Here is a 26983-nt window from a genome sequence, read left to right as displayed (position 1 = left end):
ACACCAGACCTGAGTTGTTTACCACCAAAAACTACAACCTTGAGCAACAGAGGGACCCTTCAGAAATAACAAGTAGCAAACAACATTGCATGAAGAGAAAATAATGTGACCCTGCTTTTTGTTTTTTCACTGCTCTTCATTTCCTTTTCCAACATGGGGTTTGCTAAGAAAAACAAATGGATATATTCACATTCTCGAATATCAGCTCCAGCTTGATATGATGCCAGATGAGTTAGGAAGAGTTTCAGCTCGTAGGTGTGTGAGTGTATGTGTGTGTGTGTGTGTGTGTGTGTGTGGTGTGTGTGTGTGTGTGTGTGTGTGTCTTTCAGCTGCTGTTTAGTGTATTCATTCTCAGTTGACAGAACCTAATGCCAGAGATTTTGCTGTTCTCCCTGGCTGAACACAGTCTGTGTCTGTATGTATATCTACAGTATGTGTATGTGTATGGGATTTTAGCCTCATGTTAGAATGATCCTGTGTGTGTGTGTGTGTGTGTGTGTGTGTGTGTGTGTGTTTGAGTGATCTCTATGCGACCTCTATACCTCTTGCTCTGTTAAACACAGTGAGGGATAAAAAAAAAAAAAGAGTACTGATAATTCAGTACATTGACCTGTAAGACAAAACATTAACACTATTCTGGCCAACCAGGTTAACCTATGTTAAAGACATGGGATTACCTGTGCCAGCAGCATCCTTTTATTAATGCTATGAAGATATCAGTGAGGTATTTCCAGAGGTCTTAACTGGCCATTGACTCAATGCTGAATGCCCATAGACTAACAGAGTCGGACGATGAGGACTGGTGGCTGGTTATGGTTCTGATTGTTCTTCTAATCATGTCCTTTCCACCAAAACTCAAGAAGCAAAAAGAGTTAGGAACAGGTTGTACCAGAAAGGAACTGGTTTGTATGATGTGTTGTCCGAACACATTGGAAATCACAAGTGTTTATACATATACCCCCGAATATGACGTCAGAAAGGTGGGGTGGGGGGTTTTAAAGCTATCTGACCATCTGAAACAATTCTGATGACGTATACTGGCCTCTTTAAAGTGCTTAAATATATGGAGGCCAGTCACCGTCGAAATCAGCAGGTCTCAGTGATGCAAATCTGGTTTAGGTCAGGACCCAATGGAATTACAGAAGCAGACAGAACATGAAGTGTTTATGTTTATATTTGTAAATCCAAAGTCCTAAAGATCACAGAAGCTGTACCACACCATCCATAATGCAATCTTTAATTAAAAGTCTTATTTTTGTGCCTTTTTCATTAAAGTCTATGTTTGCCGTTCTAAATCACTGTAAATATATATTTTCATGTGTGAAAGCCTTTAGTTAAGAACATTTTAAAAATTCAAAACCCAGTGGTTTAATGTCGAAAGTAATATCAAAGAAGGAAAATGCAGATGTATTCTGACAATTTGCTTCCTGTGCAACATAAACTTAGCTTCTACATTCTGAATTTGAAATTAAATACACAAAAATTCACTCTTTTTTCTGTAAAATAACTTCTGTTTCTGTTCAAATATCACTTGCTTACTTGTTGCCAAACTTTGTGGCAGAAAGAAACCAACTCTCAGGTGACAGGATGCTTAATCCTGCACATGCTGATTTGCCCCCCAAGAAATTCTCAATGTGGTGAAAAAGCTTCTTGTGATTTATGTTACTTATAGGCTTTGATCAAGGCTTATAAATACAAAAAAAATCCCCTGGGTTTGGATAAAAGAAAGCAAAATAGGATCACTTTACCAAGCTTACTCTAAAAGGTGTAACTGCATCTTAATCTATATGAAGTGAAAAACTTACTTTGCCACTTTGTTGATAACAGGTGCAAAGTTGGTGGGTCCATACAGCTGCACCGTCCTCAGGCTCTGGAAATAGGCCTCGAGAACGCCCTCTATTCCCACACAGTTTGGATTCTCACTGTCAGCACTCTGCAACAGACGACATACAGCGTCCATTCACACATATACTGGTGTACAAGCAGTACAATAAACAGGTCCACTAATAGCTGAGTCACTGGCATATGAAATGACATTTTAAAAAATGACATTTTTTCACAATCAACACTAAATGATGAAAGGCCACATGTGGACATATTTCCATTATTCCTTCAATAAAAGATAGTTAAACATGTGTTAAAAATGCTGCTGTTAGCTGTGATAAGATTTAATCTGATCTAGTTTCAGGAAATTTAAGACCTTACTCCAAAATAAATGTCCCTCAATATCTTATGAAATGTTCTGGGTACATTTTAACTTCAGTTCACTTGTGGGCGTATGAAGTCTTCAGAGGGCAATAAATAAATAACTGTCTCATACTATTGGTGAATTCAGGCAACAAAGTACATTAGGAAGTTCATGGAAGTTCAGAGTAGGTCACGTAGAGGGACTAAGAGCACTAGGAGGCATTTTTTAAGACTCAATCAATCTATTATATAAAAAAAGTTCAAGGGTAAAGTGGAGTTTTTTTTAAAGGGGCACTCCACTGGTATAATGCTGCACTTCCATGAAGTTAGAGGACTTACAAGGTTTATATAAAAAAAATAAAAAATATAAAATTAGAAGTTGAAGCAGAAGAGGCAGAGATATCCTTACATGTAGTCCCTATTATGGACAAGCTCCAAAAACAGTTCCCATAATGCAATTAAGCAATGATACCGTCATTTGTTACATCCTCCCTATCGAATACATACACTGAACTCCATGCCCCACAGTTTGTAATGACAACATCAGGGTTCAAAGAAGGAGACAATGCATCTCTGGTTTCAAAAACACTGGAAAAAATTGTTTTGCAAATCTGTTATAAGGTAGGAAGTGGCTGTTGTTTGGCCTTAAAGTGAGAAGGTTATTTACTGTGTGAGGTAGCTATCTATAGTCAGTGTATTACCTAGAGTAGATTGAGATCAGCGCACCGTCAGATTAGAGAAGCAGCCAGGAGCACAGGCCCAGAAGCTAAGTGATGTCCAAGTCCATGCTACCATTGAACTACATGCACAAGCGCAACTATTACTTAGCTTTGTCTGACTCAAACAGCTGATCTGCGGAGCAATAAAGTGCCTGCCATAAGTGCGCTTGTGCATAGGAATACGGTAGTTTGATGATTCACAAACTGTAGTTCCAAAGGGAAGGGCGGTTTGAAGGCAAGATAAAGCTGTGAAAATATCTAAAATATAGCGAGCACTTTAACTGATATTGGGTTTTTTTTTTTGTTAGCATGTCTTTAAGTGGCAAAAACACGCTTTGTGGATATCCCAGTCCACAGCAGCAAATCACTTGGCTTCTGAGCCCGTGTTCCTGCTGCTTCTCTAAACTGGGAACACACTGATCCGAATCTACTGCAGGTAATACACTGACTATTGATAAGTACCTCACACAACCCCACATCAAATAACCTGAACTATCAGTTTAAGGCCTCAAGGATAAACTGGGGAATGGTGAATTGAGACAAAACTTTGTGATAATGAAAACTCCAAAGCCAATTGTTAACTTGTTACATTATCACTATTTACTCCCTATTTATTTCTATCACCACCATTTATTCACATTAAAATAAGCAGCACTGTAAAAGGTGATCACATTTAACACATATACCAGATTAATCCTGATTTTGATAACCTAAGTACAGACTTGGCTTCACTTCAAGCTTAGCATCCAGCGGTTTCTGACTGGTTGCCCTCTTCCCTCAGGAAGATGCAAGGAGGACGGGTGGGACGTGCTGCTGGGGGAGTCCTGCTGGCAGACAGATGAGCCAGCTTCTCAACTTGCGTGACCAGCTGTTGTCGCAGCGACAACTCCTGGTCCAAACCACACCCTGCTATGATTGAACCGTGCATGTGTGTCTTGTATATGTGAGTTCGTATGTTTGTGTGTGTGTGTGTGTGTGTGTGTGTGTGGGTGTGTCTTACCAGTGGAAATGCATGGGAGATTTTGCCGTCAGGGGGCAGCTTAGCTCCGAAGCCATAGGCAGGAAAGAGCTTGTCGCTGTCGTAGTCCTGGATAATCTCACCCACTGCTTTCAGGGCCATGGCATATGCATTCATCTGGTAGGGACTCATATAGTGGAGCGAGGTGGGCTGGGACGGGTTACCTTAGAAGACACACACACAGACACACACACACGCGCACACACACACACACACACACGTATAAGACGGTGACATGGCTGATGATATGTCTCCCTCTTTCCTTCTGTCTGGTTTACACCTGTGAAATAAAAGGAACACTGTAACACCGGTGGAAATAGAAGATGACTGATGCCAAGAAAACACTGTGTGCTTTATCTCCTGAGTGTTTTTATTGTATAGAGATACGCTATGGATGCGATGAACTATGTGAAGAATTATGGCTGTAAAATCTGATCTGATCTGTTTCAGGAAAGAAAACATGATCCTTTTTTTCTTTTTTTTAAATCAAAGAATTGTGTAAATAGGATTATAACAGGATTATTTAGGGGAGTTATCAGTTTATGCAATCAAGTAAATGTCTTAGATTGAATTGATTATTAGCAGCTGCACATGTGAAAACGCAGCCGGGTGATACTGTCCTCTCCTCTTGGCATAAGCTCGTCTGGACTCGCTCCTCCATGATGAAACGAGCGCCCTGCTCTTTAAGGGGATGAAAAGGGAGGGGGATGATTTGATTAGCCACGATAGGCGCCTGCTCTCAACACACCTACTGGTAATGTATCCCCCCCCAATCCCATCTGACTTCCAACCGCGCCACAGGTGTACCGCGTGCCTCTAGCCACGAAAATACCAAACACATTCACCACGCCCTGTGCACCTTGCACGGCTGACTGCACTTCCGCCATGTGAAAATAAGAGCCTAAATGTAACAATCTATTCAAGACAGCGGTGTGCCAGCCCTCACACGTGCGAGAAAAGAAAGGGCATGTTACATGCAGAGGGGAAAAGGGACAAGTGCCTTTCACACTGAAGCATTATACTCTTTCCTGTCTGTAATACCTGAAAACACAAAACTCCATTTGTGTCATTTTAATAGTTTCGGAGAGAAGAATACATGTAGCGATACATTTGTAGGGCACACTAACTAAACTGGAGTAAAGGTGCATTACACATTGTACGGTAGTCACGTTGGAGGTCCTCCATCTCCTGAGCAACAATAATCAGTCTGGCTTCTTAATGTTTGTAGAACCAATTATATTACATGGTCAACCAAGTACTTAGTTACTTACAACTAATTACCTTCAATAATCTTAAAAAAATAACAGCAGTTCAAAAATAATATTTGTGCATATGGGCATTGTGTATTAGGACTTACAGATTTTAGAGCTTATTTTCACATGACATCAGTATAAATAATGTACTATCGTCTGCTTACAATGGCTGCTAGATTGTATCTACTATTGTAAATTTCGTCATCATACAAAAAAAAGAGAGAAACAATAAATCCCAGATTTAGCTAATAGCAACTTAAAAACTACAAGATTGGAAAAAATGACTAATTTATTTGGTAAAAAATAAATGATTTAACATTAAGAAAAAAATATACTTATTTACTTTGTTGTCAAGAGTTAATTGAGACTAAACAAGAAGGTAGAGCTAGCAGGCGATCAGCTTAGTTTTTTACTATTAAGCAGGTTGTATCTTGTTCGTTTTGTTCGATTTGTACACTGATGCAACAAGGTGTAAATTTCATGGCAATCCATCAAGTAGTTGTCAATGATGTAGGCACACCAACAAAAAAACATCAAACTGTCAAACTTCTCCTTTACTGTTGCTTATGTAAGACAACTGATTCATCACTGTCAGTTCATTTGGGTGCTCTGCAAGCTGCGAGGTCCTCGTGTCACGTTTGAAGTGGTTTTGAAAGGGTTGGGGAGATCACATCTGTACTATAGGTGTTTTGATGCAATGGCTGGAAGGCAGTGAAGAGTTACAGCCTTATACACACATAAACACCACAGTAAAGAAAATACTTGCAAGTGAACATCTTGTCTTCAGTGACTTACCATTGGATGCTGTGAAATCTATAGCCACTGTGAAGTTCAGCTGGGTTCTGTTGCAAATGAAGTGGGAATCAAAGAGGAAAACAACAAAGAGCGTCACACACTTCAGTATACTTCATACACACTGTGTCTCTATAACACTCATGTACACCAGCACAATGCACTGCTATACAACCGGTCTACTGGTTCGCTGGCTAATTAATATGCTGGGACAATATTCCCTTCACCATCTTGAACGTCTAATTAGGTAAAACAAATGGAACCAGTAATTAAAAGTGAACTGCATAAATTAGGTAAATTTACACGCGAGATTTACCAATTCAAACTCCGCCAAAACTTTCAGAGCCAATATGAATTGAACGTGATGCTTACAAAGGAACTATTGGGAAATTCAATCTTGTATCTTCAACTTCAAATACACACACACACACACACACACACACACACACACACACACACACACACACACACACACACACACACACACACAAACTCAATCACAAAGACATAAACAACCAAAATGGTTGCCATTGACACTCACTGTGAGAGGAGGCTAATTATTATTCCACTCACCCTCCTCGGATGAAATCCACAAAGGTATACTCGGACTCCACTTTGAAGGACAGGAGAGTTACCTGACAAACACACACACACACAAACACACACACACACACACACACACACACACACACACACACACACACACACACACACAAAGAGGGAGGGTTGGGAGAGGGACCGGGGCCAGGTAGACAGGAAGGAAAAATGACAAACAGGTGGCCAGGCAGTAGAAGATCCAGTAAGAGAGAGGCAGATGTAAGAGGTGATGATACCTATATATATATATATATATATATATACCTATATACATGTATAAATGCCAAAGCAGAAGAAATGACAGGCAGATATGGGAGAGGAGGTGTACTCACAGTCCCAGAATTGATGTATTTCTTCTTCTTGCCTTTCTTCTTGGGATTTAAAACCTGCCAGAATGATGAAAAAGTAAGTTAATGATGAAGAAGGTACTTGTAAAACCACTTCACAGCCTGGAATGATGGTTAATAATGAACATGAATAATTCAGCAGATCCCTGATAATAGTGACAGCCCGTGAATTGAAACTGATATTATGTTTAACTTTGTGTATATAGAGAAAGCAGAGAAGATAAAAATGGAGATTGGGAAGTGAGGAGATTAAACCATCCATCCATCCATTTATCATTACAAATGTGATTAGTAAACAGAACAGATGTTTTTACTGCAATGGTGTTATTAATTTGTTTACTTGGAGCAAAGGTATTATTAAGCTGTGTGTATTCATGGAGTTAACTGTTCATGAGTAAAATAACTAATGGGGCTGATATGTGTTTTATTATGTTTTCAACACAACAAATAATAAGTTCTTGCTGCTAAATTATTATTTTCCTTCTTTGTTCTATACATATATACAGTTTAAGCAACAGTAGTATCTGCAGCAGCTTTAAAGCCGTTTCTTAGCCCCATCTGTGATTATAGCACACCTTACTTCACATGATTCAGACAATGGGTGCTGGGTACAGCACCACCTGTTGCAGTCCTTTAATCACTACACTGGCTTCCTGTGTGTCAATGAATAGATTTAAAAATACTATTGTCTAAAAGACTAAATTATCTTGGGCCCAAACATATTCCCGATCTACTTGGAACTGTCAGCTCAGTTAAATCGGGGCTCAAAACTTTAAGGTTTTTAATGTCTTTATCACTGCAGAACATCTTTTAAAATGCTGTCCTAAATCTCCTACCTGATATTATGCAATCTTGATTTGACTTATTCAAATTTTTTTGTTTTTATTTATTCAAATTAGTTTTTAAATGCCATTTTAATGTCACTTCAATGTTTTATTTTTAATGTATTTCCATGCCTCTGTGAAGCACTTTGAATTGCCTTGTGCCTGAATGATGCTATATAAATAAACTGGCCTTGCCTTGAGTTTTGACAGTTAGGTTTTTCCGTCACCATATCTGGACCCATGAAAGTCACACAGCTGACGCTAGCTTGACCTCCGACACGGCACAAGTGTGTGGGAGCTGCTGAACAAAAATGAACGTCTAGCAGGAATTAGTGCTAACGTTGACCAGCTAGTTTGAAGCTAGTTAGCCTAGCTTGGTAGCTTTCTTCTTCAGTGTGGAATACAGACTTAACAGCACACTGGTTGTCAGCGTTTGATGAGTCATGCACAGCCGCAGGAAAATGTTTTCTGTTCGAGCTGTTTGTGAAACCATCCATTCAGCTGAGGGTTGTATAATTTTGGTGTCAGGGGAAAGAATTAAAGCTTTTTTACTTTGAGAGCACCTATGTTTATCAGCTATTATATCTATTTCAATCCTTCCATTTCGAAAAGGTTGTATAAGCTCTTACGAGGGTTGTAGAGCCAAACAGCAGAAGTCAAAATATCAAAATCACCTAAATTGGAGTTACAAGGTGATGAAAGCGGTAAGAAACAAACCACCCCCATGCCGTGTCTCACCTCGTAGACATTGAATTGGTTCTGCCCCCGAGACAGCTCTCTGTAGCTGGTGGTGAACTCACCAATGAAGTCATGGCTGCAGACAAACAACACCCACACAGAACGAGGAGCATGAGCACAGATTTTTATTTTAATCTGAGATAAATTGTCATGTCTTTGTCTCTATCCACGTCTCTTTCTCCCTCTCTCCCTGCCTGTCAATCTTCCATTCGATCTGCCCGATCACTCTCCCTTTGAAGCACACTTTGTCAAAACTCTTCAAATCCTCACCCACAAGAATGTACACAAGCCATTTAATTTCCTCCTAACACCGGGGAGACATCTTTGCGGATCATGAGGCTAGAGTGAGTCGTTATCCATAGATGCATTTACCTTCCATCTCGATCCCAATCATAGACGTCTACCTTCACAGTCCTGAAATAGACAGAGAACATCTTATTTCTGAACATCTGCTCTTCACCAGATCATCTGCTGTCAATAAAATGAGAACTTGAAGTTCAATTTAATTAAAGAAAAACCCTTTTTCTCGCCATCACATCGGGAACAGAGCAATTACACATTTTCTGATTCAACACTGAAGAACATTATTAGTGCAGTGGGTACAGGTCGTTACGTGAACTCTGAATTACAGGGCCTACCTATCTCTTCTACGCTCCAACTAGTTTCCAGCCTGAAAATGTCAATTTCACATCAAGGAGAGGAGGTGAATAAGTGCCAGTAGCATGAATGTATAACACCAGCCATATGTGAAGAGCCAGGTACACTGCATGTTGGGCTCTGTTATATGAATTAAACTTTATTTGGTATTAGCATATAGTGAGGGAGTGGCAGTCAGGCTGTTACACAAAACTCTTAGTGTAAGGACCAACAAAGTTTGCCCTTGTTTCATTTCAGACACAAGTGAATGGCTTTGTAATCCAAATAAAATACTTAATGCAAATGAGGGTGCATTTGCCTAAAAGGCTCTGCAGTGTTTTGCCAAACAACTGAAAGTTTAACCTTTACCTGCTGCGGATACATGTCTGTGAAGAAGAAGATAATTACTGGAGTTTCTGGGATTGATTTTTAGTTTGTCCCTTACCTCCAAGATTCCAGATACAAGCAGAAATGAAGTGCTGCTTGGCACAAAGTCACATAAATTGGTGGAGAAAGTCACAGACTAATTTACACAATGTTTCCTAATGAGAAACCAACTCACTCTGCAAGCGACCAGTGAGAAGTGACAGAGGCAATGTCATATGATGTCAATCCCGTTTTCAATCCCAGTGGGTCTTCACTGTGAGGGTGTGCTTGGACAGAAAGTGAAGTGAATTTTGGACTTTCATTATTCCCATGATTTTGGCAGCTGGGCAGTTTGTACATTTTGTGTTTATTTGCCACCATCAGCCAATGTACTGACTGTCCACATGTGATGCACGATTCACCCGACATCCACCCAAATTAATATTTTTGCATTTGCGATTTAGAGACCCACAACTGATTGAACACATTACCCTTATTTCTCAGGGGACGCATGATAAGATGGTAACATGTGAGGCTGGTTTTAAATAAACAGACTTATTTCCACAATAGCCCGAACACAGGCTGACATTTAAATCCTGAATGTCACTGCTACTTCCCGAACACAAACTATTTAAAAGCTCATAATAACATTTGGCCACTGCCCAATAATAATAATAATAATAATAATAATAATAATAAATCATGACAAGTTCAGCAGAGTCTAATTCGTGCCTGATGAAAAATGAAGCTCAAAATATGTTCACATTTTAGAGTGTAATTTATATTTTCCTCAAACATTATATATTATTTCACCCACCTGCATCCCATCTGCTGTTCATCATAATGTTCATTTTTATGACCCGACCCTCCCAATCTGCAGATTAATCGCAGTGCCCACGGATAGAACTGCGATCCACTGGTCCACACATTAACTGTAAGCTAGTTAGTGACACATTCACTGGCTCTCAGTGTGTTTGTGTTCAGCTCTGACTCTGGAAGATCTCAGAACTCACTAGGAAAGTCTCTTATTTTTCCTTGTTTGTGCACTTAATCATAAAACTTTAGGGTAAGCGCAGATTCTTCAAATTTTTTACTCACTTGATCATGTCTTTGTCTCAGTTCACTTCATTTATCTGCACTTACTTCCATCTTTCCTTTCTTTGTTTGTTGTCTCTCAAGTTCATTTCATTTCCTGTCTGAACACACCTTAATAATAATTCTTCCACTATTACTACTACTAATAATAATAAACAACTAATAACGCTAGTGATAATGAACCTTTACCTCTTTCCTTGTTGCTTCCTATGACAATGTTTCCTCTCAACAGTGCTTTAAAGTGCCTCTATCTTAAAGAACTGCTGACAATATTCAACATTTTTCTTGTGGACAAATCCCATGACGAGACCAAAAGTAACAATGGATGAATACTAACAAGTACTGTCTGTGTCTCCAAAGCCTTTATATGCAGTTGCTTATTCCTCTGTGCCTCAGATCTCCATTGTTGTCCAAAGGCTGTTGTACAAATACCCAGTACTACTTACAAGTGCACCAAATGAGCGTCTGTAGTTAGAAACTGTTCCCCAACAAACACACCAGTTAGTCCTCTTTGAGTAACATTAGTTAAATTAGAAACCTCCAGTGGCAGAAGTTTCATACTGTGTGTTTAATCCGTACAAAAACCGAATTGTAAATAAGACAAGTTGTTTTTTGTGGTGGACTGTGTCTTTGTCAGGCACAATGATGACCTTGGACAGAGCCCGGCTACCTGTTTCCTGCTGCTTCCAGTCGTTTTGCTGAGTTAGGCTAAACCTCTCTTGGCTGAAGCTTCACATTTAACATTCATAAGAGTGGTATTGATCTTCTCATGTGACTCTCTTTAAGAAGGTAAATAAGCCTTTTTCCTGAAATGTGTAAATTGAAATCTAATCCTTTAAGATATGCAACTCTTGGGAAAAGATAAGCAAAAAGATTCAGAGGGATGATAGTTCACAAAAACCTATACAAGATCACAAGGATAAGTAGGAGGATAATAGTTGCTGTTACTGCAAGCCTGGTAATGCATGCACATCTGTAAACAGTGTGTACCTTGACAGCATGTGGCTATCACAGCCTCTTCGCACAGTCCAGCCTGACGTTGAATATATAAAACAGTGCTGTGTGAAAAACTGAGTCAGTCTCAATAACACCAGTGCTGGTCCCTGGGACATCATGACCGACTGCTGGCATTATTCTGACCGCCCCAGCAACAGGTGATGTCATTCGTAAAAGAGCCTGCCTGGGCCTTATTGGTTCTTAAGTGTTCCCCTACTTCATCTAATCAGAGAGAAGCTGTTCCAGGGCAGAGGAGTTTCTGCCGCTTATGTAAACAGCGGTGAAAATCAGGTGGCCTATCAACATCCTCGCAACGTTTCACCTACGGGTTTTTTCAGTGTCGAGGAAGAAATTAGTTCCCTCAGGATGACATTTCATTCGCTATCCATTTGAATGCATAATAGAGTGGTGCAAAATGTTTTCTGACCTGTCGTAGTCTCCGTTGCAGAGAGCTCTGACAGGGATGGTGAAAGGCTGCCACACCGGGTTCAGCGTGTTCTTGATCACCTCTGTCTTATGGCAGATGGTGAACCTGCCGGCAAAATAACAGTTTTAAGGCCACAAAAGAGAGAGAGAGAGAGAGAGAGAGAGAGAGAGCACACTCATATTGCTCAGATTGTACCTATGAAGATAATCCCTCACCCACTATATCCAGCTTTCTCTGCAACTCAAAATGCTGTGTGTTTTTATATGTGCTTAAGTATATCTGGGGGACATGACAGAATTGCAGATGGGAGTTTCGTTGCTACAAACATCTCCCCAAGGCAGAGCAGTGGAAGAATGTAATAATCTTTAAAGATTGAGATAAGCCTCAAATGTCGCTTGATTCAAAAAAAAAAAAAAAAGTCGATTTATACAGGAAAACAATTGAGATGAGGACCAGATGTGACAACTTATATTACTTGGGTGGATATATGTAGTTTTCACCTTCAAAGTTCTCATTACACACTTTTCTAAACCTTTCTTCTTCCAGTGCAGTGGTTATACACTGTTCTTGATTTTCAGAGGTGTCTCATTTTACTTTCATAAGAACTGCCACCACATCTGCTGCAGCTGCTTTCTCCTGTGACGCACAAGAGGATGCACTGAGGGTTCAGTGCTCTCATCAGCATTACCTTACAGTGACAGTGCCACCATCAGTTATCAATTATGTAATAAAATAATGCACTTATTGTGCTCAGGAATTAAGGACATAGAGCTCTCGGGGATATATTACATTGTTGGACTTCCAAACTACTTCTGAAGACAGGAAGTAACCATATGGTGGTTTTGTACTGAGATTATTTTTTGTCAGGGTGATCTCTTTGAGAATGACCACAACTGCCTAAAAGACAAGAGTGAAATCTATTGATACATATATTACATGCTCATAATAATAACTTTTCAGAGTTAGGGGTGCAATGCTAAGCTACTGGCTAGATAGAAATTGCTAGGTTGTTTTTTACTATCATTTATATCCTCATAGGGATGTGTATAGGTTCAGCTGCCCACAAAATACACAAAATAATATTACATAGTAAAAAACTAATATTACACCTGAACATAAATCTAAAAGCCCACGGTAATAGTCATTTTGTAGTGGCAGCCTGTTGCAGCAACATGGTCAGTAACTTGTTTCCTATGTTGCTTTCCCCACTGGTAGTCGAGGCTGATAAGATCCAATCACAGAGTGACCGTGGGGGTCCACGTCATCGTTTCCAAAGGTCTGAGTTTCTGCCAATCCAGACTAAAACACAACCCTGGAGTTTTCAAACTAAAATGGGGCCAGCAGCGTTTCTAAAAGTTTTAGAGGCTCAAAAACTATGGAGTAGTAGTGTGGACGCTAGGTGTAAATGTAGCAAACGTGATGCGTTTTAAAACTAAAAGGTAGTAGTTTGGATGTAGCCTTAATTGAGTCTGAATGAACACTGTGTTACTGTTTATGAATATGGAAGTAGAACAGGTGGTTTTAACAGTAAGACATTGCATTTCATCACATTGCATGATTATCTTTAAGCATGAGGTTATGTAAACAATAGAAGAAGGTCAAGACGGTTCCAAGTGTCTACAAAAGAAAAGGAAACAAAAAGCTCTTTTGGCTATTTTGCACTTTTGAGATGTGCCCCGGCATCACGCTTCAATATCAGATAATGAGGTAAAAATAACATCAGATGTGTTCTGATCTGTTCACAGCACATTCTCTGTTCATATGCAAGACAAAGTTGAATATCTGAGCCCCATCACGAACGCTCAAACTCACGTTCCATCCTCATTGCTGCGGTAGAAAACCAGGAAGGGGTCAGACTTGCCAAAAAAGTCTTTCTTATCCAACTTGTTGGCACACAACTGCATAGTAGCAATATCCTGAGAGAAAGACAAGCAGTTTTAGTTGGTGAACATCAATGTAATCATTCTGATGCAATTTCATCTCTAAGTCAGCAACTTTTTTGGTATTTTTAGAAATTCATTTCTTGGTGACAAAAGTGCAAGGTTTTTTTGAGGGAAATTCGGGTGCAAGAATTACAAGACAAGACTCCCTGTGAATACAAAGTAATTGGCTGTGTAAAAACTGAATGAATAATGGTGATGCAAATGTGGATAAGGATCCCAAACAGCGGCAGTCAGAACGGCTTAATAACAAGTGCACACATACATTACAGTGATTGCAATCCTGTGTTTCATTTAAATTACACACTTTATTAGTGGGAGATGATTTTTATTATGGGATGTCTGTAATGTAGTCGAGAGGCAGTGGGAATGGCTTCATACATATGTATGGATGGTTACAGCAGTTAATGAGGAGCTGTGTTACTCCTGCTGCGATAGATAGATAGATAGACAGATAGATAGATAGATAGATAGATAGATAGATAGATAGATAGATAGATAGATAGATAGATAGATAGATAGATAGATAGATAGATAATGAGGCCTTTCAGTTATTGCCTCAAGTGGGAAGGCATCATGGGAAGCTAAGCTTGTCATTGACAGATAGGGGTTGTCAGCCAGAAAAAAACCCATACCATACACTCATACACTCACACACACACACACTTATCAAAATTTCTGAAGAACATTTGGATCTTGTCAGGAGCAAAACCTCCCAGAGCAGCGATGGTAAACACAACCAAGATAAGCCTGTTAACATAATGGTCTTTGGAGCAGCCACACACACACACACACACACACACACACACACACACACACACACACACACACACACACACAAACGAACACAAAATTCTGTTAGTATCTGGCTGCCTAGTTGGTATTAATGTATCATTATGTCAGGGGAATGGAAAATTGGAAGAGAAAAATCATTCACTTCATAGCAGGAAACCATCTTGACAGTTCATTTTAAACACATTTATACAACTGTGGAGAGGTGTGGGTAACACAACATCAGAGTTTATCAGTGATGAACACTGAAGAAAATAAAACCTGAGGTTGGGGGGTCCAGATGAAGCGATTAACAGGTTAAACTCTTGCACGTCGGTAACATTTCATGATCTACTTTTGATAGATTGGCCCATCACTAAATATTTCCTGTGTATCTGTGTATATGCATGTCTGTGTGTAGGTGTGTTAGTGTGTCGGGGAGGAGAAGATTGCAAGGTGTTACAACAACAGAATCAGGGCGAATAAAAAATGCAGACAATATGATAATACTCCAGAAACACCGTGTGTGCATGTTTGTTTGTTTTTCTTTGTGTGTGTGTGTGTGTGTGTGTGTGTACGTGTACTGACCCTGCAGTTACTGAGCTCCTCTGCAGTAAAGATAATGACTCCACACTTCTTCCCTGGAATCCCACTGAGAGCGTAAGAGAGGAGAGAGAGAGACACAGAGAAAGACTGAGACAGAGGGTAATTGTAGCTTGACATGAATTATACAATTGCCGAGCAGATGTCGTTCATGGCTATGAGCTGTTATTGTGATAGGTGACAGCACAGCACGGCAATTGGCATATTTAAAAGAAAAAGTAACGCACTCATGTCTCATGTCACTTACTGAAAATCTGTTTTCCATCTTTTTAAATATTCTATCAAAAAAAAAAATCTCCTCCGTCTGAATCAGGCACCGAAATCCCAGGGCTTTTAAGCCCCTTTAGAACACACTGTGGCTCATGAAGTGTTTTGAAAGTTGTTTCAATGTACGCTTTTTAAACTGCTACAGTTTTAATAGCTGTTAAACATCTCCTCTCTACAATAACAGCCTGTAAAGCAAGTTAGCTGATAGACCAGGAGTAATTTCTCAGTGTAATGCTGGTAGCTACCCATTACAACAAGGAGAAGCTTCCCTGGAGCAACTGGAGGCTGAGTGGAGGGACAAGATCAGTCTCTGTCTAAGATTTGCTAACATTAGCTAATGTTTGCTATGATTTCCCCTTTAAGGACAGGTGTCTTGTGGGTAACCTGTGAGTGTGACGTAGTCATCAAGGTGTTATGGGAAGTAGATTTCGCTCATGTGTCTATGAGTAAGAAGATACCGCATGCTGTTGCTGTTATGGAAAAACTACATGCTAGAGTGTCTAGATAAGCGGCATAAAAGCGTTGAAAGGGCAGGAGTTGTGTTTGCTGCAATCAAGGAAATGAAGGTATTCCAAACGCTACTTAAATGCCTCATCATTCCTCATCAGAGCGGGCCAGACCGAAAGCTAGTTACCAGCTACGTTACGAGCCAGGCTAAACAACCTGAGTGATCCAAACTACAGCTCAGAGCCTAGGAGGTAACAGTTGTGTTTACAAGACAAGAGGTTATAATACTGCTCAGGCTACAGTGAGTCACTGTCTGAAAGTGACGAAACGGGCAAGGTATGGCTGGTTAGCATGATAACTTCAGTAGAAGAAAAGCCGTGATAGAGACAAGAGTTAACACTGACATTGCTTTCCACCTCTGGAGACAGCTGTTGGGGAGTAAAGGAATGAACTGGAAAGACTGGAAAGTAAACAGTTGTTAAATGCTAACGTTGGCTATTTATCAAAGCAAAACTTACAAATAGCACCCTTTGATTAAAAAAAAAAAAAAAAAGGTTATTAGTTAGATTGCAATTGTTTCTCAATAAAATGCATTGTGTGGGTCCTTCAAGTCAAACATGTTAAATACATTTTCTTTGATAATGGCTAACTGGAAGTTTTCTTCTTCCCCGTATTTCTTGGTATATTTTTTTAGAGTTTTTTGGCTCATTACAGCCACCTACTGTTGATTTGTGGAATAGGCCTTTTTCACAGAGGACATTTTGACAGAAAAAAATATATAATATATATAATAGACACATACATTTTCAGAAAATTGGCAAAAGAAAATGGTTTCTATCCATCACTGGTGTGTGAACATTATCCTTTTCCATTTTAGCCGAGCGTGGATCAGTGAATTTCCAGAATTTCCATTTATTTATTTATTATTTTTTATGTGCAAATTGAAAATGCGCATAAAAATAGGTGGATTTAAATGCACTTACTGTCACACTGTCATGGATGACTGAGGGTCTTGCTGCTATGACAAGTCAAAATGTCTGCTGTGAAAAGAACTATTGCATTAAACCTTCAGCGGGATTGTGTCTGTGATGACTACAAGCCCATGTATGTGTGTGTGTGTGTGTGTGTGTGTGTGTGTGTGTGCTTGTGTGCTCTCATGCACGAGATACAAACACAACGGTACCGGCTCATAAAACCTCCACAGTGTTACTAGGATTGCACTAGTTTTATTTCTATTGTAGATTTAATGAAAAGGCTTGTTTTAATCAATAACAAGTGGCTTTACTGAGTAAAATACACTCCAAGGCAGAAACATTGGTGGTCTAATAAAGGAATGTGTTAAAGTTTAGAACCATTTAAATGTAAAAGTTGGTCAGAATTTTTATTTTACACTTTATTTTGAATAACTGCTCTAATATTAATAGACCATATCAGCTTTAGTTAACAGTTTTGAATATATATTTTTTAGGATAAAATAAAATGAAAGAGGAAGGACTCAAGAACAAAAATGTACAGAGGTGTACTGTACACATGTGTGCATCCCTTCCATTAACCCTGAGCCTTTTCTTCTGTTTTCAAGGTTAAAGCCTGTTAAATGTTGTTTTTAATCTTTCTCTTTTGTTTCTCAGCGGTGAAAGAACCATCACAAAAGAAGGACATATGGAAAAAAAAAAAAAACAGCGCGGATGTCTATAGAAGAGACTCAAAAGGGAAAGGGACCAGATTGGGTGTGACAGAACTAAGATGAGGGTTAACTTTGTGACTGTCAGGGACAAAGGGGCTGAGCCTGCCTGCTGCTTCATTAGACTTTACTGAATCACAAGATGTGGATAGAAGGGATGAAGGAGGAGGAGTGAGAAGAGGAGGAAATGGGAACGAAAGGGAGGACCCATGAAACCTCTGACTCAACATATGCCTGGGTGCTTGGCCCAAGTCTGGCCCATATACTTCCACATCTGGGCAGGGTCTACCTGTTGTCTTTCTGTATTGATTGAAAGCCTCAAGATTTTCTGTGTGTGCGCCAGAATTGGTCCAGATGTGGAAGTAGCATCTTACACTCACGCTGTATGTGAGCCAGATTCAGCCCGTGGAACCAGGAGTATACTGGGCCAGGAGAAAACAATTATGTGGCCCAAGTATGGGCCGGATTTATTTTGCGGCAACGCGACAGCGGGCAACAAGAACAAAACATGTTTGTTAAACTTTTGATATGTCACAATAACATGCAATATCTGTTAGTTGGGTTTCAATAAGATGGACTGGAATGAAAATAGAAACTTACTCCATGAGAAAACAAATGTATAACCATTATGTAGAACCTAGACTGGCCCGAGCTGAGCTGCTGTGCTCAGAGTTGCATCAGGTCTTAGACATCGACTGTAATTGTTGCCACAGTGAGGAGAGAACAAACATCATAACAAGTGTGTTTGACACTTGTTGTGATGTGGTGCTTTCATGTGCTCTGACATCTGAGATCTAAACAGTCTGAGACAAGATGAGAGAGCAGTGATCTACGAGTGGTGATTGTGACTGATAATTACAAAGAGAAAGACTCACAGCTTCAACCATCTTCATATTTTTTTTACAAAAAAAAATTAATTTTCAACAGCCTTCTATTATTTCACACGTTTGCACAGTTTATATGCAGGGGTGGACTGGGAATGAAGATCGGAACTTCTGACTGGTCCAACAAAACCCACCTGGACACAGACCAGCACCCACACAGTCCATGGCTCTGTTGACAAGAATTCAGTAGTAAACAGAGATTTGACTTTATAAATTTACAATCTAATTTGTGTAGACACATGAAATATAAAATCCCTCTATAATGATAATAATTATGATAATATTTTCATTCAATTGTGAATGATTCATGGTTATTTACTCTGGGTCAGATCAGATTCCATGGTGATTTTATAACTGTAGTTTCAAACTGGACAGTACAGCAGTAAATACAGGAGCAACAGCTGTGCATGATTAACTTAATAGTTTTTTCGATTCCTTCACTGAGGCCGTCTCCAAGGTAACACAAACAAAATACGTTAAAGTCTGTTAGGATTTCTGATAAAAGCTGAGCAGAAAAAGGAGCTAAAATGTATATGTTGCATATGTTTTTTGTAAGTTTAATTTGTGTAAAAATGTAAAATGAGTTAAAATGACATTAAAAGATACTTCCATACATATACTATAGCAAGTGGCAGCTTTGCCTGTATACAGCTGTATGCAGAGGTCTGTTGATTTTTAACATAAAACCCCTGCAGCAAACAGACATGCAGAAATAAGAATTTCTTCAAATATTAATGCACTGTTACTTTTTATTTCATCAACTTCACTCATTTGCACGTGCAAAAGTTTGGGTATCCAGCTAAACCCTCGGGCCTTAGGCCTTAATTAACTTGTTAGGCCTTAATTGAATTGTTAGAACTTGCGAGGCAGGTGAAGATGAATTGCCAGCTCACGAATTCTCTGACTCTTCAAACCTTGTGTTAACACTCAACAGCCACAGACTCCTCTAAGCAACTGACTGGGGACCTAAAATGAAACTAATTGACGCTTACCAACCAGGGGAGGCTATAAAAAGACATCAAAGCGCTTCAAGCTTGAAAGCCTTCACTGTCCAAAATATCATTAAGGAATGGCAGTTAAAGGGAATTGTGGAAGAAAAGCTCTGTAAGACCAAGGAAACTACCTCTATGTGACTGCAAAGCAGCTGCAGGAAGGTAGAGCTGACACAGGAGTGCCAGCGCACCGTTCCACTGTGTTGATGCACAAACAGCGTTTACATGGAAGAGTCATCAGAGGGAAACTTCACCTACAAGCTCATCGCAAAAGTCAACATCTGCACAACAACATGTGAATAAGCCAGACACATTTTGGAAACAAGCACTCGGGTGAAGGTGAAGTTCAAATGACCGTTGTTTGTTTTGGCCACAATCAGCAAAGGTGTGTTTGGAGGGGGGAAAAAAAAGGAGCAGCATTTGATGAAAAGAATAAGTCGTCAACTGTTAAACATGAGGGAGGAAATATTCTATTTGGGGGTTGTGTGGCAGCCAGCGGCACAGGAGACATCACACAGCAACCCTGTCTCTTAGAAATGACATTTTTATAAAACTAAACTGCAACAGCAAATAGGTTTAATTGTGAGCAGATTATGTTTTCTATTAACATAATGAGGAAATGTGGTTTATTTACATATTTGGCAAGTTGCAAATATGTTGATACTGAATGTATCAGAAAAACGTTTACAGACAGCGTTATTTGTTTTCCACAGAAAATAACTGACAAGTAAAATATAGTAATGTAAGTAACAAAGTAACAAGTAATGTAGTGACAGCCGAGGTCACTGGCATGCGGACCATAGTCTATCAGGACTCCTATAAATTATAAATTATAGAAAATGATTACATTTTGACGTAGCATTTCTATTTTAGCCGGTGCAGCTTTTATATCCTTTTCACCACTGGTTTAGCAGCCCAGGAAGATCACAGACTAATACATACATGTGTTGCAAACCATCAAAGCTGTTCAATTGTTATGAATTGTGAGACTGTTTATTATAAGCAAACAAAACCCACCATGAGCCACTTCAAAAAACACAAGCTGATGCTTTTGGAGCGGCTCCCACAGTCCCCTGACGTGAACATCACTGAAAATCTGTGTGGAGATCTTAAACCTTCTGTGTGTGCAAAAATATCTCAGAACTCGTGGCGATCTACAGAGAGAAGCGGAGGAAATTTATTTTTTCAGCTCCTTGAAATGAAACTGAATAGTGAGTTCCCCATTTTTCTTCATTTGGTTCATTACCCAGTTGTAATATTAAGGTAATTGTTAAATAGATGCTCAGCCATTTAAAAGACACAGTGTAATTTATTCTTAAGTCTTCCTTAAAAACTATGTTTTGATATCTTAATTCCCTCTTGTCTCCTCTCTTTTCCCCTGTAATTACATGTTTATCTCAGTGTCAGTACATTTTTATTGATATAAAGTCTGTAGTAATTAAACACACTATATCCAGAGTATTACCTAATTCTCTTATGACCTGCCTCAACAGTCGAGCAACCGATTCTGTAGTTTCATGAGGACAGTCGCTAGGATACAGTTTATTTCTACAGATAGACTAAAAGCAGTAACGTCTTTTTTTTTTTTCCTCTCAGTAAAGTACTTACTTGTCATGAGCTGGTAGTTTATACCACTGAACTCTTTTGCTTTCTATCAGCATTGGTTTCATTCAGTGGGTCCAGTGTCTGAAGTTAAAGCTCAAAGAGCTTTGAAAAACTAGAAGCATTTGTACTTTTGCAGAATATACTGAGAGACATCCATTGTTTCCACACTTGACAGCTCCAGTGACAGCTACAGCACACTGTGTGGCTCGGTCACAATGTGTTTGGACCTTGATATCGAGACTCCTTATTTTATTTTTATTTTTTACATTCTCCTTCTTCTTAAACACACACACACAAATGCACACACCATCCACACATCTTTGTGAAACATAAATATTTGTTATGAGTCTACGCCTGCAGCTTACATTATGTCATAATAAAAATAGGGCCGAGGATGCCATCCTGATTTTCATTTGTAATTCAGTTCAGCTCTATTTGAATAATGTTTTGGGTGTGAAAGTAAGAATGAAAAAAACTCCTTAGCTTTTGCAGTTTTCATCACAAGTAATTATTCTCTTTTATAGCCGCCGTTTATGTGCTTTTCTGGGAAGTGATTTTTTGTTATAGTTTTCATCTGCCGCCTTGTGCAGCAGCAACGCCTAAATTCAGCTGTTTGGAAACAGGAGGCCTGAGGCAAAGCCAGGAGGCAAAGCTGCCGTCCACTGATCCTGAATATTTCAGCCGTGTCCCAGTTCAGTGTCACGATAAAGCAGAATGAAGAAGAACGGCCTCATCAAAGCGCCAGTGAGTGACACAGATTTATTTAGCTTTGATATTAAAGAAGAAGGAGAACAAGGAGCAAGACGACTGACAGGAGATGAGAGGAAAGAGAAAACAAAGTGACCATGTAAGGAAAATTGATTTCAGCACACAGAGGAAAGAAGCGGGGGGGGGGGGGATGAAAATAAAGTAAAATCCAATGAGAGAACATGTTCGTCACTCTCGCCTGGTCTCTCATACATCCACAGCCTTCCGTGACGTAGTCTCAAAGCCGATGGATTCTCTCACTCACGCTGCCCTCCAGCTGTAGCAGGCAGCTACAGGGAGAGAATTATTCATGAATTTATCTATACAGTGTGTCCAACCGCACACCCGCAAGCGAGCCCACTGGAAATAAGAGCTGCCTGGACTCTGTGGAGTATCTGTCCGAGCCTCGGCTGCTCAATGACTACAGAATATTAATGACGTGCTGTTCCTCTGCTTTATATTACAAGTATTTAGCCTGTTGTTGCAGAGCTCTGTCTGTCAGCAGCAGTTTATACCTTCCACAGTACCTCCACAAAATACCATCAAAGTGAGGCAGCTGTGAGCTATTGCATGAGCTGCCATGTGCTATTAATGAAGTGACATGAAGTACAGTCTCATGACAGAAGACTGGTTAACCTTGAGGTCATAGCTGTCATTTGAAAAGGTCAGAGTGCCATGCATTTGCCATGCACACCATGCATGGGTGTATGGGCCTGTTTTTTTTTCCGTGTTGAGTGGATTATCAAACATGGAGGGCTCAGTTTGCATTTTTCATTCTGACCAAAGAATACAGGATGTGATTTCACTGATCAGTCCGCAGTCACAGATTATTCTCTCATCGTGTTTGATGCAGGTGTCTTCCTCCTCTGTGCAGCGAGTCTGCTGTGAAACACTGGATAGTCTTGTATTGTCCGCCTCATCACAACTGTGCTTTAAACAGCAATTAAGCTATTGCTGCTGATGTGTGATATGTACAGTTTAAATCAGATATGTGTATATCATATACATATATGAGATGCGCAAATTGTCACATTTGTCAAAGTAAAAAATAACAAACTTAGAACAAAACTCCTCTGAGTAGTCATCATTAGTGATCAGGTGAAAGTGAAAACCAAAATGAACCACGGCACATGAGATGACTTCACTGTGACTTATATTTAGAGTGAACAACGTGTTTTGCCTGTTTGCTCAGTAAACCTTGTTACAAACAGTAACGTGGGGTCCAAACGTCTGAATAGGAAAGTGGTGTCAGACTGTATTAGGGGTGAAGCGGTACACGCATCCCGTGTTGTGATTCAAACGCATATAATCTAGCTTTAACCATGCATGTTACATGTATACAACGTTTTGTATTCTGATGGTCAGTCTACCGACATGTTCACAGAAACAGTCATACAGCTACTTGTATCCTCATATTGCCATATTGGCAAAGTGCTACCTTGCTGTGCCTGCTACTTCTGTACGGAGCGAGAGGTTTTCTTCAACTGCAGGAGACATTGTTAGTGCCAGTACATCTGGTTCACCTGGCAGAGCGTGTACCATAGAGGCTAAGTCCTGACTGCAGCGGCCAGGGATTGAATCCAACCTGTGGCCATTTGCTGCAAGTCATCCCCCGACTCTCTGTCTCAGAATAAAGGCTAAATAAAGATCTGCCCTTTCTGTGGACAATGTGGAGACATTAATGTTAAAAAACATGAGAATAGAGTGAATGCAGTGATAATTTTTCTACATGCTACAAGCAAGAGAGAGCACAAGAAATGTGTACCTATTATGTGCAACACATTATCCAATTTGAAATTATGGCCAGTTTGCCACTGCGTTACAAGTTTACAATTACACACATGTGTAACACAACAAATGTTGCTATCGCTAGTTAGCTTACTGCCAGCACTGCTATGGAGCAATTCCCGGTAATGCTAGTGTTGGCTAATGGTTGCGGCTGGGTTGTCTTTTGCTGGCTGTCATGTACACAGGGTAACTTTATTCAGTTGTACGTTAAGTGGCTGCTTTCACTGGGCGCCGTAACACCTCGCAGAGAACTGAGAACCGAAGTGAGAGGGAGTTGTGGCCGAAGGCGCCCGGGGGTGCATTTGTTTTGGTCCGAGTGTTGGTGGTCTAAAGTGACATCTAGTGGCCGGGTGGAAGGCTTACAGAACCTTTGAGAAGGACTTTCTTTCTCCTCCGACTTTCTCTATAATTTCTTAATTTAAATGCCAGTAAGCTATAGTGGACCGCTGTGCAGCTACTGACCTGTATTTATTCTGATCTTATCTTATCTGATCTGATCTTAACTATAAAATAAGGATTTTTTCAGCTGTGGAACGACAGCTGGTTTACAGGTTGTATTTACAAGCTGCGATTAAATAACTACATATTCATTCCATTATGTGACAACAGAAGGCGAGAACAGCTATACAGTGAATTCAGCTGCATTACAACAAAGAAGATGTGATCACAGAGAGTGCTGATATAGTGAAAGTTACAAAGAGCTTTACAGAGAAGAGGAAAAAAAGGAAACAAAAAAAGCAAATGCAAATAAAAGAAACAATGAAATCGTAAAAAACTAACAAGATCAGAAATGTGATTAAATTTTGAAGTTAGGAGGAAAGGAGAATATAAAATTGCTGGGGTGAAAAGCTAAAACCACAAATATATTTTTTCAAATTCTTATAAAAGATTATTTTAATAAAGGATCTGAGATAAGTTAAACCAGAAGCCTATCTGCTCTCAACAGGCAGAACTTTAATGGTCCGGTCTCTCTTTGGAATAACAGTAAAGCCCCATCCACACCAGGTTAGTGAAGCACAGTAACATAAGGAGGCAGGAAATCAATTATTCTGTGTATATTGGAGCGAGGCCATTTTATGATTCAAAATTAATCATAAGAATTTTTAATCAATTAGCACAGGGGTAACATGCTTGTGTTTCTTGGTGTTATAATTTGGGTGCAGGGAGCACTGACTGATAACAGGGGGGCGTTTTTTTGCAGTAAGTCTAGTGCAGCTCTTTGCAAATCAACAGGAGGCAAGACTGATGTGAATTTACACATTTAGTTGAGTTGGAAAGAAGCATGATTGGACGACAGATTAGCTTCAAAGATCGTGAAAAAATTATAAGCAGCCCGCTCCTCTGATTGATCATGATGTTTGAGGAAGTTTTGAGACACCAGGTATTTAAAAGTCAGGCAGGGGAGTCAATCAGCTGGGCTGTATTACTGGATTGAAGAGGAACATACACGTGACTGTATGTAAATCTGCTTAACAGTGAAAGGGAGCATTGTGGATTTGTAAAACACGACTGACAGAAATAATGGTTATGGTAATGAATGCCTGGTCCAATGCCTATATATGCATAAATGACATATAAAGTCTTTTAATAGCCTTTTCTAGCATTTACTGAGAGGATTAAAAAACTATGATCCACGTGTCACAGTTTTTCCAGAAAGCTTCACAGTATTTCCTATTTCCTATTTTTAGGAATATTGTCACTATCATTATTATTACATACTGCATCAGTCTTAACTATATGATTATGTTGCTCCTGTTAACTTCCTTTGTGGTCTAATGTATCCTATTGGTATCTTAATTGTTAAAGGCATCTACCCTGAATATCTACTGCTGCTACTATTGCTACTTGTATTATTGTATTATTAATATTAGTACTGTTACTAGGACTAACACCACTTACTAGTGCTAACACCATGATTTTTGCACAGATGTGTGGATGGCTTAACTAGTGCTGTGCCTACAGGTCTTACTAAAGAAACTGCAGCAAAGCATCAACCAGGATGGTTGGCTCAACTTGAAGCTCTTTTTGTTCTCCTTTTAATCAGACTGATAAACACAGTCTTCCTGTGTTTATCCCTTAACTTCATTTTATTCAGTCGGTGCATCTTTCTACCACATCTTTAAAGACCTGTGGCAGAGATGAAGGTAACAGAACCACCTGCCCTCTGATAGGACTCTGCTTTGTGATTGAATTGTCATTATCCAATCAAAGTGATTGTGTAAAAACACAAGGTTTAGGCAGAGTTTTCTTTTTTATATCTGTACATACATGTTCACAAAAGCACCTCTTTTTCAGTGTCTTTATGTAACCTCACCACTTATAAAATATGTTCAGTTTTCATTCACAGTCCCTTTTTTTTTCTTTTTCTTACACATGCACAACCTTCTGCTGCAGATTATTTGATAGTTTTACAAAAGTTGATTCACAAACTTTTGACCCTAATTTAAGTTCAGATGCTTGGTCTGTTTGTTGCCCTCTTTTTCCATGGCCCGTCTTTCATAAATTATAAACTCCCTGTCAGAGACTGTGAACATTACATCTTCATCATCGTGTTATTTTTAAATGTGCTGCAATTCCCCAACACTCAAAACAACTTACTTATTAAGTATAAAATGTCTCCTGTCACCTGGGCTAACACCAAATTATCCATTATTATAAATTAACACCTAACCTGGTTGACCTATTCAATTTAGCCTAACAACTATTACTACTACTGCTAACACTAATAATAATAATTCCACCCAAAAAGCGATCTGATCTCTGTCCAACACACGAGTTACAGCCAGGTGTCCATAGAGCCTGCCAGTCTGCCTCTACGAAAACCTCTCACCAGTCACTGCTCATTGATTCGGCTCTTCTGTGTTACGTGTCTGGGCATGACCAAACATATGAACTGGAACAAGCTGTGACAGAAAAGCCAAGGGAAGGAAACATCACCTTATGTGACATCCCTGTGTTACCTCCTGCATGTCACACTGGATATCTGCTGAGACGCACGTCATAACTTTATCTGCAGAGCACCCAGAAGACCATAACCCTAGTCGTAACAAAGAAAAAAAAATGCATCCAAATTTATCAGCCTTAACATTTATTTCTTTATAGCCTATGACATTTTAAAAAGCAGGGGTCATACTAATTTGAGGACTAGACATTTAGGTATTAGGTAACAACAGATATTCTTTTTTTAGTGGAGACAGTAGTGGTGTAAGAAGAGAGAGACTGGGGCTAGCTCCAAATGGGCTAGACTATAAGCTCCTAAGAGG

The 26983-nt window shown here is 39.5% G+C and overlaps 1 protein-coding gene across 1 annotated transcript in view; it reads right to left on the bottom strand.

The window, feature by feature from the left end:
- Positions 1–26983, bottom strand: part of LOC111221299 (copine-9-like) — a 91817-nt gene that overhangs the window by 13497 nt on the left and 51337 nt on the right. The window contains exons 8-17 of the mRNA XM_022744652.1: positions 15295–15358; positions 13808–13911; positions 11996–12100; positions 8848–8889; positions 8476–8551; positions 6899–6952; positions 6543–6604; positions 5973–6019; positions 3907–4088; positions 1806–1933 (exon numbers count right to left, since the gene is read on the bottom strand). Coding sequence (XP_022600373.1) covers positions 1806–1933; positions 3907–4088; positions 5973–6019; positions 6543–6604; positions 6899–6952; positions 8476–8551; positions 8848–8889; positions 11996–12100; positions 13808–13911; positions 15295–15358 — 864 coding nt within the window. The remainder of the gene's footprint in view (positions 1–1805; positions 1934–3906; positions 4089–5972; positions 6020–6542; positions 6605–6898; positions 6953–8475; positions 8552–8847; positions 8890–11995; positions 12101–13807; positions 13912–15294; positions 15359–26983) is intronic.

This window comes from Seriola dumerili, unplaced genomic scaffold (assembly GCF_002260705.1).
Source record: "Seriola dumerili isolate Sdu_G_001 unplaced genomic scaffold, Sdu_1.0 BDQW01000083.1, whole genome shotgun sequence".
In the NCBI taxonomy this organism is placed as follows: Eukaryota; Metazoa; Chordata; class Actinopteri; order Carangiformes; family Carangidae; genus Seriola; species Seriola dumerili.
Note: the sequence above shows the minus strand (reverse complement) of the source record. Positions and strands in the feature narration are given on the sequence as shown.